This window comes from Diabrotica undecimpunctata, chromosome 6, assembly GCF_040954645.1.
Source record: "Diabrotica undecimpunctata isolate CICGRU chromosome 6, icDiaUnde3, whole genome shotgun sequence".
NCBI lineage: Eukaryota > Metazoa > Arthropoda > Insecta > Coleoptera > Chrysomelidae > Diabrotica > Diabrotica undecimpunctata.
Genome location: NC_092808.1, coordinates 68,496,513 through 68,508,376, shown reverse-complemented (window position 1 = coordinate 68,508,376; position 11,864 = coordinate 68,496,513). Strand labels below are relative to the sequence as shown.

The following is an 11,864-nucleotide window of genomic DNA, read 5'->3' as shown; positions in this document are numbered from 1 at the left end:
ACTCCAGCTGGTAAAGGAAAATAATACTGTAGAGAATAAAAAGACTGACGGTGCTTCCTTAATGAAAAAAGAAGGGTTGAGAGTACAATACAGCATATTATAACTGCTAGCCTGAGATCGGAGATATTAAGGACTTTAGAATAGCTACGAAAATTGTAAACCAAATTGAAACAGAGGTAAAATACTTTTATTTATTTAAGCAAAGTTTTTATCGTAGAAAATGCAGAGAAACAACAGCATGCTGGCTACAGATGATTGCCCTTTGAAAAAGCCAAAGCCTGATGTAGTGCTGGAGTTTGTGAAAGTTGCTGTTCCCGACATATATGTAAGCATCGACTGTCCTTGGGACAGCACAGAAGTATTGGGAAAAGGTAAATTTACTATATATTCATACTTAGTATCATTGTAGGACAAAAGGGGCCCACCAGCTAGGAGGACATGTAAGAGTTGTTATGTATGATAATTTTGAGAAATCTTACCTGTACATTTAATAATAATTTCAAGTAATACTTGTAATATGACACCTGTTGTTCCTATAGAATATGTCAATGTGCTTCAAATGGTAAGTAATCTTAAATGTACTTATTGCAATATGTAACAATAATAACAAACACTACTACTAATGGAGTAGTGGCTATTATAATTGCAAATAAAAAACATTCGCCAAAAAAAGGTTTGAATTATTCCAAAGGTTAATAGTAATCTATAGTTACGGATTTTTAAAACAATTCTTAATATATAACTATTCTTATTTTGTACTTAATGTATGGATTTAATAAATATCGGACCGAGTTGTAAATAAAAACAACAGTATAGGAAATAGTACCGACTTTAATTATCACTCCAAAACGTAATGCAAATAACAATATACATTAAATAGGCCATCGTCGCCTCTGTCGTCCTGAGTTTTCTCTCAGCTCATTGTGACGTAACCGCACTGCATGGTTGCCAATACATCACACTCCTCCCTCCTGGATGAATCTACTCATCATAGTCCTCCAAATACCTTGGAGGTTTTCTTATTCGAGCAGGTGGCTTTTTAACTTCAGCGGCCTGCTCTACAATTTCTGGTTCTGGGTCCACAAATTCGTTTGGATGCAGAAACAATGGTTGCGGAGTTAAAGTAATTTTGTTTCCATCGAGGTTCACGGTGTAACTTCGTCTTCGGTGTAACTAAAATTTTACCATCAGGGGTTTGAACTTTGTAGCTTAACGGTCCAGTGGTTTCAATTATTTTGGAAGGAAGCCACTTTTGACTACCTGGAGCAAATGACCTTGCAAATACAATCTCGTTTTCTTGAAAATCTGGTTACTGTTTTGTAAGAATCTTTCATCTCTTGCTTAGATAACATCTCATTTTTAAAGTCATGTTTTCTAAAGTAAACGATCAAATAAGGAGCCCAATTTTTGCCCCAATAATATTTCTGATGGGCATCTCGCTGTTGTACAATGGGGTGTAATGTGCTGAATAAGGAGATATCTGTGCAATGCTAACTGTATTTTAGTTTCTTCATTACTATCTATCATTTTTTAGTGCATTTTTTACATTTTGTTATATGCGTTCCGCTTGCCCATTACTACTTGGATGGTACGGTGCAAGCAATGCTTGTCTAATAAGGTTTTTCTTCAAAAAATCTTGGAACTCAGCTGACGTAAACATCAGATCTGGGATGCCGTGAATGGTAAATAAACCATATAGAATATCATACATATGGTCAATAGAACCACGTGTAAGCCAAACAGGGTCGTACTGATGTACGACCTATGTATCATATGACTTTTAAAAATATTTACTTTTGAAACTGTTAGTGTAAGAATTTCTTGAAATTTGATCATTATATCACAATTAAACTAAACTCTAAAAAATAGCACGACCAGTAAATAACTTAACAATAACTACAACATAAATATAACACAATATAATAACTTAAAAATCAACACGATACAATTTGAATTTAAAATGCTGGCAAGTTTGGATCTGTAACATGAGAATCTGTCTGACTTAAGGTAATAAATTATATTTAATAGCCTCTTGACGAATGAGACGGCGAATATCAACACGTGCTCATGTTTACTGAAGAGAATTTAGTAAACGAATGTACTTTAGACACTTCAGCGTGGAATATTACCTCCAATGTGGTTCTTGCGGACTCTACCATTGATCAAGTTACGGTTGTTAATATGTTGATTGGAGCAGAGTATTTCTACAGCCTAATAACCATCGGTCAAATTGAACTGGGTAACGACTTATCTGTCCTCCAAAAAAACTGTTTTTGGATGGGTGGTGTCAGGGCCAGTTCATACCGGTCAACCTTGAAATGTACATTGTCACTTAAGCACAAGTAACAGTGACGAGGATATTCATAACTCTATTCGTAAGTTTTGGGAAATTGAGGAACCGTTTTCTGATACTCCAGAATGGTCAGAAAATGAACGAAAGTGTGAAGAGATCTTCACCAAAACCACGTCTAGGGACGAAAGTGGACGTTTTGTGGTACAAATCCCTTTAAAGGACTCTCCAGCTCTTCTTGGAGAATCCAAGCAAATTGCCATAAGCCGATTGAATTCGGTAGAAAGACGTCTGTCAAAAAATCCAAAGTTACAATCAATATGATGGAATATTCGATTTTATGATGGAATATTATAATCTCGGTCATATGTCCAAGGTCAACAACTCGAAAGTGCCAGAGGTAGAATACTTTCTCCCTCACCATGGCGTGTTCAACGAAAGTAATCAAACGACAAAACTTAGAGTCGTTTTCGACGCCTCTTGTCGAACGACGTCCGGTCTGTCATTTAATAATATCCAACTAATAGACCCTACAATCCAATAAGATCTTATCTCTATTTTGTTAAGATTTAGGCAATACCCAATAGTGCTTTGTGCAGATATCATTAAAATGTATCGCCAGATCCTGGTTCAGTTAAATCAACGCCCTTTACAACATATTGTTTGGAGGGATGAGCCGACAGACAATATTCAAATATTCCAGTTAAATACGGTTACGTACGGTACCGCTTCGGCACCATGGTTAGCCGTCCGTTGCCTCAAGGAATTCGCCTCAGAAAGCTCAGTTCAATTTCCTAAATTAATTACTATTTAAATGGGAATAAGCCACAATTAAAGGTAAAATACGTTTATTGACGTTTCAATTTCCACTTCGGAAATCGTTCTCAAAATACCTTCAATATATATATATATATATATATATATATATATACCACAAGAAAATAGCTTTAGAACAATTTCCTAAAACTTCGAAGGTTATACTGAAAGACTTTTACATGGACGATGTACTCACGGGTTGTTTCACTGAAAGTGAGGCCAAACAGTTATGTGATGAGCTACACATTATCCTACAAAGAGGCTGATTTCAACTACAAAAGTGGGCATCTAATAATCAAAACGTTTTGAACCATGTTCAGACTACCAACCCAGAAGCTTTATTAAAGCTCGGCGATTACTAAGGTAACACTAGGTCTCTTTTGGGACTGCAAAAGTGATAATTTGACCTACAAAATCAAAATAAATCAATCAGATGGATCCGTATGTAACAGGTCCATTTTATCAGACATATCTAAAATATTTGACCCGCTTGGACTAGTCAGTCCTTGCATTAAAGTGGGAAAAATACTAATGCAACAGCTTTGGATGATCAAAGTTAGTTGGGATGAATCACTCCCAACTGAAATACATACCAAATGGTGTAAGTTCCGACAAGAACTAGAACATCTAAATCAATGTGAAATCCCAAGACACATTATATGCGAATGTCCTATCAAAATCGAAATCCATGGTTTCTGCGACGCATCGCTGGAAGCCTATGGCGCGTGTATATTTTTACGAAGCATTGATCTCTCTGGTAATATCAACGTTAAGCTTCTTTGTGCAAAGTCTAGGGTTTCTCCCTTAAAATCTCTAACAATTCCCAAGCTGGAGCTGTGTGAGACGCTTCTTTTGTCACAGCTTGTGAAGAAAACAAGGGCTTCCTTGAATTTGAACATTAGCGAGATCTTTCTTTGGTGTGTCCTCCGTAGTGTTGTGCTGGATAAAAACGCAACCTAATCTTTTACAGACATTTGTTCAACACAGAGTGTCACAGATTCAGCAGACCACAACTCCAGATCGTTGGTTCTACATCAGAACTAAAGAGAACCCTGCGGATATCGTATCGCGAGGGTGTACTCCACAATTCTTATTGAAATCGTCCCTTTGATGGTCTGGTCCACCATGGCTATCTCAGCCTTCAGATTCTTGGCCAAGTCATAAACAAGAACTGTTGGCATCAATTCCAGAGCTTCGTAAACAAACCGTAACATTTCTAGTTACTGATCCTGCCATAACCTTTCCGTTCAAAAACTTTTCTAGTTCAATCGGTTAAGGCGAACAATGGCATATGTACATAGGTTTATTTTTAATCTAAAGGCAAAACGTTCCGGTCGAAAGGTAGGGGTCTTGACGTCAGCCGAACTTAATCAAGCTCTTTTAACCTTGACAAAACTATCTCAAATCGAAAGTTTCACAGAGGAAAGGCGAGCTTTGTTAAACCACAAACCATTACCCAAAATATCTCGTTTCTCAGATCTCAACCTTTTTCTGGATCAGGAGGGCATTTTGAGAGTTGGAGGCTGATTGCAAGCCTCTTCATTTTCTTATGACAAAAAACACCCGATCTTACTACACCATAAACATGTTTTAACCAAACTCATTTTCGAACATGAACATACTCGGTTATTCCATGCATCAGAACAACTTTTATTGTCCTCAATGCGAAATAAATTTTGGCCCTTATCTGGACGAAGCTTGGCCAGAAAAACTTCGTTCTTGTGTCGATTGTTTCCGAGTTAAACCATATTAAACAAATCCTATTATGGGAAACCTGCCGCAAGCTAGAGTTTCTCCGGCTCCTCCATTTATCACAGCAGGTGTTGATTACGCGGGTCCTTTCCAACTCAAGGAAATAAAGGGTCGAGGAGTAAAATCTTGGAAGGCATATCTATGCCTATTTATTTGCTTCACAACTAAAGCGGTTCACTTGGAACTCGTGAGTGACCTGACTACGGAAGCCTTCTTAGTCGCGTTTCGAAGGTTTTGCGCCAGACGAGGCAAGCCGTCGCAGATTCACTCAGATAATGGTACTAATTTTACCGGAGCAAATAATGAACTCAAAGAGTTATCAAAATTCTTATACGCTAATGAAAATACCTTAAGCGAGTCTTTAAACGATATCGGTGTGTCCTGGAGCTTCATACCAGCTTATTCGCCGCACATAGGAAGCAGGTATCAAGTCTGCAAAATTACACCTTAAACGCGTAACACAAACTATTATTTTTACATTCGAAGAGTTATCAACTTTGTTAGCTAACATAGAGGCAGTGCTGAATTCGCGACCCTTAAGTCCGTTATCCAATGATCCTAACGATTACTCAGCACTAACCCCAGCTCATTTCCTTATTGGTCAACCTTTGTCATCTATACCTGACCCAACACTCGAAAGTATTCCTATATCCTATCTTTCTCGCTATCAGCTGGTGCAGCAAATCAACCAGCATTTTTGGAAAAGATGGTCTCAAGAATTTGTCAGTGAGCTTTGAAGGCGAACCAAGTAGAAGTACCATAATCAATCTGTGAAGGAGGGGATACTCGTCGAAATAAAGGAAGATCATTTATCTCCACTAAAATGGAGGCTTGGTCGCATCATAGAGTTGGAGCCTCCTTCCGAACCTCCAGTGGTATCATCCGCATATCAGTTGCCAAGATCTGCCCGTTACCAGTAGAAGATAGTGAAGATTGAAAACTTCTGCAAGTTTCCAATGGGGACGCATGTTAAGCGCAATTCAATTCTACGAAAGTCGATGGTAAAATCCCATAGCGGGAAGTAAATCAACACCTTGCTTTAATACTGGAGTAAGTAGATAGTGCCTGCGCTGCATACGTATTCACTATTCATAATAATTCACCTATTAACAATTCTGGAATTTGTTCTCTTTCTGGATGTTGAACAACAATGTCCATAATCTCAAAAAACAAAAAAAATATATTTTATTGGAAGCGAATTGGAAAAAAATATAAATATAAACAAACAAGTTCGATTAGGATCCCGTGCTCAAGGCAGGTCGATCCAATGCTTGAGCACGAGCTGTCATTTTTGTGTACTCAAGCTCGATTTCGTGCTTGAGATCCGTTTATAAAACACAAAAACGACTCAAGGTCGATCTCAAGCATCGACCGATACTTAAATACCGACTCATAGTACATAAAAAAAAATAGTAGTGTAAGAGATATAGGACGTACGTAATGGCGGCGGCGCTACAGTCACTCTAGGTGGGGATATGACATAGCGGGAGACGCATGTGCCGTGTGCCGTGGAAGAATTAAAAATAGTAGCGTAATAAGCTGTTGGTAATATGAACAAATTGCTAAAAGAAATATGAGAACAAGAATGCATACCGAAAGAGTGGACTAAAGCCAGACTGTGACCAATTCACAAAAAAGGCGACAAAAGTTTATGCCATAATTACAGGGGAATAGCGCTACTAAATGTTGCATATAAAATACTAGCAGTACATATAAAAGATAAGATAGATATCACAGAAGATAGGTAATGAAATAGTAGAATATCAATGTGGATTCAGAAGAGGGCGCAGCAAAAGAGATCAAATTTTGTTGCTGCTTGAAATAAAAGTGGAAAATTATGAATACGAGAAATCTACAGTGGCCCTATTCATCGACTTTAAAATAAGCTTTTGACACATAAAACGGAAAGAAATGTACAAGGCAATACGTGAAATGAAAATTAGTGAAAAATTTGAACAGAGAATATGGTTAAAATAAACGGAAAAGAAAGAGATAAGTTTAAAGTCAGCAAGGGGGTGCGACCAGGAGACCCACTGACATCATTGTTGTTCAGTATCCTTCTTGAAATTGTCGTTAAAAAAGCCGAAATTAACAGAACATGACATTAACAGAATTTTTCATTTATTCATTGAAGTTTCTATTTATAACACTTACAAATTTATTAAAGTCTTCATTACTAATTTATCTTACACGAACAATTATACAATTTATTATAATACGGGCGTTACATTTTAAAAAATGCTGCGCGATCTTCAAAAATTAACTGTTCCTCTAAATAAAATGCCCCACTTATATATATATATATATATATATATATATATATATATATATATATATATATATATATATATATATATATATATATATATATATATATATATATATAATATATATATTATATATATATATATTATATATATAAGATTATATATATAGATATATATATATATATATATATATATATATATATATATATATATATATATATATTATGCCGTTATCTAGAAGGATCGATGACCTTCTCCATTAGAACGGGATCCCATAGAATAGACGAGAATGTCCTCAAGAACTGGTCTTTCGGCGAATTTACTAGAAGTCGGTCGACGGCTGAAACTGGTTTTCTGAACTGAGCGCCGAAATAACTAGAACACAAAAGATATTAGCAGTAAATATGTTTACAGTTTTGAGTCATATGACACGTCATTATTTATAGTAACATTGCCCCCCTCTTAAAAGATGGTTCCTCCTGGAACCTTGTCGGGACTGGAACTGGAACGGTATGCAGGTATCGGCAACTGGACCCTCTTTTACAACTTCCAGTTGTATAAAAATGACAAGGGACGGTTTTCTCTCCGCACCAGTAACTATGCGGATTGCAACAGACTAGCACCTGGACTTCGGTGTCTCTCCTCCACCATACTTCGGATAACCCTCCAATCTAATTGGCGACAATCTAACTTTGGCATGGCTAACTTTTGCACGTCGGACTCCAGTACGTGCTCTCTCAATTGAAGTAAGGCTTCCCATACATCTCGGTAGGTAGGTTGGTCACGGGCAGTGTCTTTTGTTACCAGATAGAAAAGGTAATGTGATGCTTCTTGGAGTTTTAAGGCTTTCCCAGGAGCTGGCACTTAGCATTGAAGTTCTGCAACTCGACCGAACTTCCTTCGAAAGACAGATGCCAACCCTGGTGCGTCTTTGATACTGGACGGGATGGTAAGGGCCAGCGAGTAGTCATCGGGAAGCGCGAGTAGATCTTGCTTTTCTTCAGTGGTAAAACCATGTCTTGCTTTACCGGTACCTCCATAGGCACCCATGAATTCCTCAAACGTGAGGTCAGACACATCCTGGACTTGGTTTACTTCCACTTCTTCATCTACGTCGTGGTCACCTTCGAAAGACGCCCGCCGGTTATGGTGTACTATCATCGGCTTTCCCCTCGGAATCTTGCTTATTCGGTAGACGATATCGTTGATCTTCTCCATAATGAGGTATGGACCTTCCCAAAACTGCTGAAATTTGGGAGAACAACCTTTTCGCTTCTTGGGATTATAGAGCCAGACTTTGTCGTTCTTCTTAAAGCAACCCTTTTCGGCTTGTGTATCGTACCGTTTCTTCATTCGGTCGGTAGCGATCTGAAGGTGGGAACGGACCAACTCATGTACATCGTCCATTCTTCTTCCTAATTCGATCACATAATCTTCACTACATCTTCTCCAGGTCGACACCCAAACTCTAAATCATAAGGTAGTCGCATCTCGCGTCCGAATAGGACTCTGGCTGGTGTCTGGCCTGTTGATTCGTTAACAGCAGATCTGTAGGCCATTGTGAAGAACGGAAGATATTGGTCCCAGTTTCGCTGATGATCGGACACCATCTTTGTCAAATACTTGCCAACTGTCCTATTCATCCGTCATACCATACCAGTTAATATAAACATCCAGTTCAAATAATTCTAATATGTTACCCATTTCAGATATTAATAAAGATCTTTCTACCGTACCAGAGTACGACAGTAATCCAAATGAACTTCACAATTTTTTTGATGTTATTTCCACGCTTCTAAACCATTTCAGGAATCGTGCAAATCCCAAATATTTTCAAAATTTTATGTTTCCCGAGGAATATGCACAAAATTAAAGAAAGAGCTAGAGAAATAATTTCTGAATTGCACACAGAACATGAGAAAGGTAAAAGAAGTAAAAGATAATTTTTCCAACAAGCTCTAACCACATTTTTGGCAGGTCTAAGAGAACCCCTAGGGTCAACAATTCATTCCATGAGACCACCGAATCTCGGCTCTTGCTATCCAATATATTCAGGAAAAAAATAATATTAGATATCTCCAAAAATCTTATAATAATTTCCTATCATCTTCTAACAAACCATCAGCCACTTCACAAACGCAGAGACACAATTGAACTCATTCACCCGCTCCTACATGATGGCAGCCTGGAGCGCCCAAGTCCCAATGGCCACAGCCATTCTTTAGGCCAAACCAAATGCCTTTGGAACAACAGTCATTCAACAATAGTGTAAGAGGGACATTCCAACCCCCTATTCAAAACAATTACGATGAAGGTATATTCAATGACACATACCCAGATTACCCTTACTATGAACAAGAAAGCCAAGAATATGAGGAAGAAGATGTAAATTTTCAAAGATTTCAAGAAGAAAATGAAGAAACCTAGTAGAATTGCATTCCTATGCTGACAAACGAGAGCTTCCTTACATAAAAATTCAAAAGCCCCTTGATAGAGTAGTCACTAAATCTTTCCTTGATCCTTATATAGCCAATAAATTCTACAAAAATAATAATAAATATGCACCATTTATACATACATTTTTCAGAATCATCCACAAGATTATGTGTAGAAATTCCACTTTCTCCCGAATTTAACCCGGAACTTCAAATTTCACCTTTTCAATTTTCACAAGACATTTGACGGTTTTATCGGCCTCGAAAATCTTTCGCGATTCTCAAAGAAAATCGCGATTTTACCCAAGCTAATCTTACTAAAGAGCATTCTATTCTTCCTATTAATGTCCCAAACAAAGCCCAATTAATACAGCTAGAGCCCCAAATAAGTGAGATTGCCAGTAAAAGAAAGATCAGGTACAATCGTCATCTCAAGACAAGAAGTCGAAGGTGCCACCCTAAGAAAAACTCTCACCGTCGCATGTAATTAACTTGCCTGGACCGAACTAGTCAATAACACCGATGAATATATCCAAGTAGCATTTACTGATCCCATCAAAAGCCAACCAATAAATCTCGAAGAATATCATATATACACGTCACATATCATGCCTACCGAAGACAGTAATCTAAGAGATATCGATCCTCTCCTTAGAACCGATCATCTTAATACAGAAGAAGAATCTCACCTAAGACGGCTGGCTGTGCAGGAAGTTTGCAGAGATATTTCATTATCCAGACGATCCGTTAACATTTACTAACCAAATAAAGCACCATATACTGGGAACCAGAGATGAAGTTCCAGTTTATACCAAGTCATAAGTAGATCACTTCGATGCTTAATCAAGGAAACATCACACCGAGTCAATCATCCTGGTCATCCTCAATCTGGGCCGTTCCAAAGAAACCAGATGCCTCAGGAAAAATTAAATGGTGAATAGTTGTCGACTACAGGAAGGTGAACGAGAAAACCATCGATGACCGATATCCAATTCCAAATATAACATTCTGGACAAACTAGGACGCTGCTAATACTTTTCCACCCTAGATCTAGCAGGCGAATTCCATCAAATTAAAATGACCAAAGAAGATATCCAGAAGACTGCCTTTAACGTTGAAAATGGCCACTATGAATACCTGAGAACGCCATTTGCACTCAAAAATATGCCCCCTCAATTTTCCAGAGAGTAGTGGAAAACGTATTAAAAGGATTTATGAGAGAAATATGTCTAGTCTACATGGACGACATTATTGTATTTTCAACTTCTCTTCAAGAACAGATGGTAAATCTTAAGAAGATTTTTGAGAGATTAAGAGAAACAAGATTTAAAATACAAGTTGACAAATGTGAATTTCTTCAGAAATAAGTAGATTGTCTAGGTCACATCGTAACCTGCGAGGAAATAAAACGAAACCCGACTTACAGCCATCATAGACTACCCTACACCAAAAACAGCAAAATATTTTCGAGGGTTTTTAGGATTCCTTGATTACTGTAGAAAATTCATAAAGGACTTTGCCAAAATTACAAAATCACTTACCACATGTCTTAAAAAGTATGCAAAAATTTAACACGAAGAAGAATTCTTAAACTGTATTAAAACCTGTAAAAGCTTATTGATCAATGAACCACTTCACTAAACCCTTCAACCTTACGACTGATGTAAGCAATTTCGCTATAGGAGCCATCCTATCACATGCTCCAATAGGAAACGATAAACCCATTACCTATGCATCCAAAACTTTAAATGAAACTGAAATGAAAGGTTCCACTTTCGTAAAAGAGATGTTAGCAAATGTGTGGGCTACTAAATACTTCCGCTCATACATTTTCGGACGAAAATTCAAAATTTTATCCGACCATCGACCACTACAACATTATACAAAGACCAAAACTCAAATTTTGTCAGATGGAGATTAAAGTTGGAAGAATTTGATTACGAAGTAATATATAAAAAAAGGGAAATCCAACACCAATGCAGATGTTTTATCTCGTGTCAAAATTCACACGGAAGAATTAAATAGTGTAGTTGAGAACATGGAATAAATAATGAAACTCATCTAAAAAAAGATGACAATGATATCTCTATGATCAATCACCCCAGTTCTTTATCAGATCTAAAAGAATTTCTAACCGACCGAGCCTAGAATAGTCTCAACAAATTTGATCTCTCAATCACCGAGTGATTGCCGGTATAAGCAATCCCCCCACTTACTGACCAACAGCTTCGGGCGGATGAGTTGGTAAGTGGCAGGGCACTCTTTTGTCCTGGGGTTGATAAATCGGCCCCGAAGGCGAATGAA

At 37.6% G+C, this 11,864-nt stretch overlaps 1 protein-coding gene across 1 annotated transcript; it reads left to right on the top strand.

Annotated features, from left to right (window-relative positions):
* The first annotated feature begins 4,871 nt into the window (after window positions 1-4,871).
* LOC140444384 (uncharacterized) lies at window positions 4,872-5,309 on the top strand. Its single transcript, XM_072536137.1, has one exon. The coding sequence runs from the start codon at window positions 4,872-4,874 to the stop codon at window positions 5,307-5,309; it is 438 nt and encodes a 145-aa protein (XP_072392238.1).
* The last annotated feature ends 6,555 nt before the right edge of the window (window positions 5,310-11,864 follow it).

Bases quoted from the DNA above. Each gene is read 5' to 3' on its own strand.
- LOC140444384 (XM_072536137.1), top strand. From the start codon at position 4,872: ATGGGAAACCTGCCGCAAGCTAGAGTTTCTCCGGCTCCTCCATTTATC.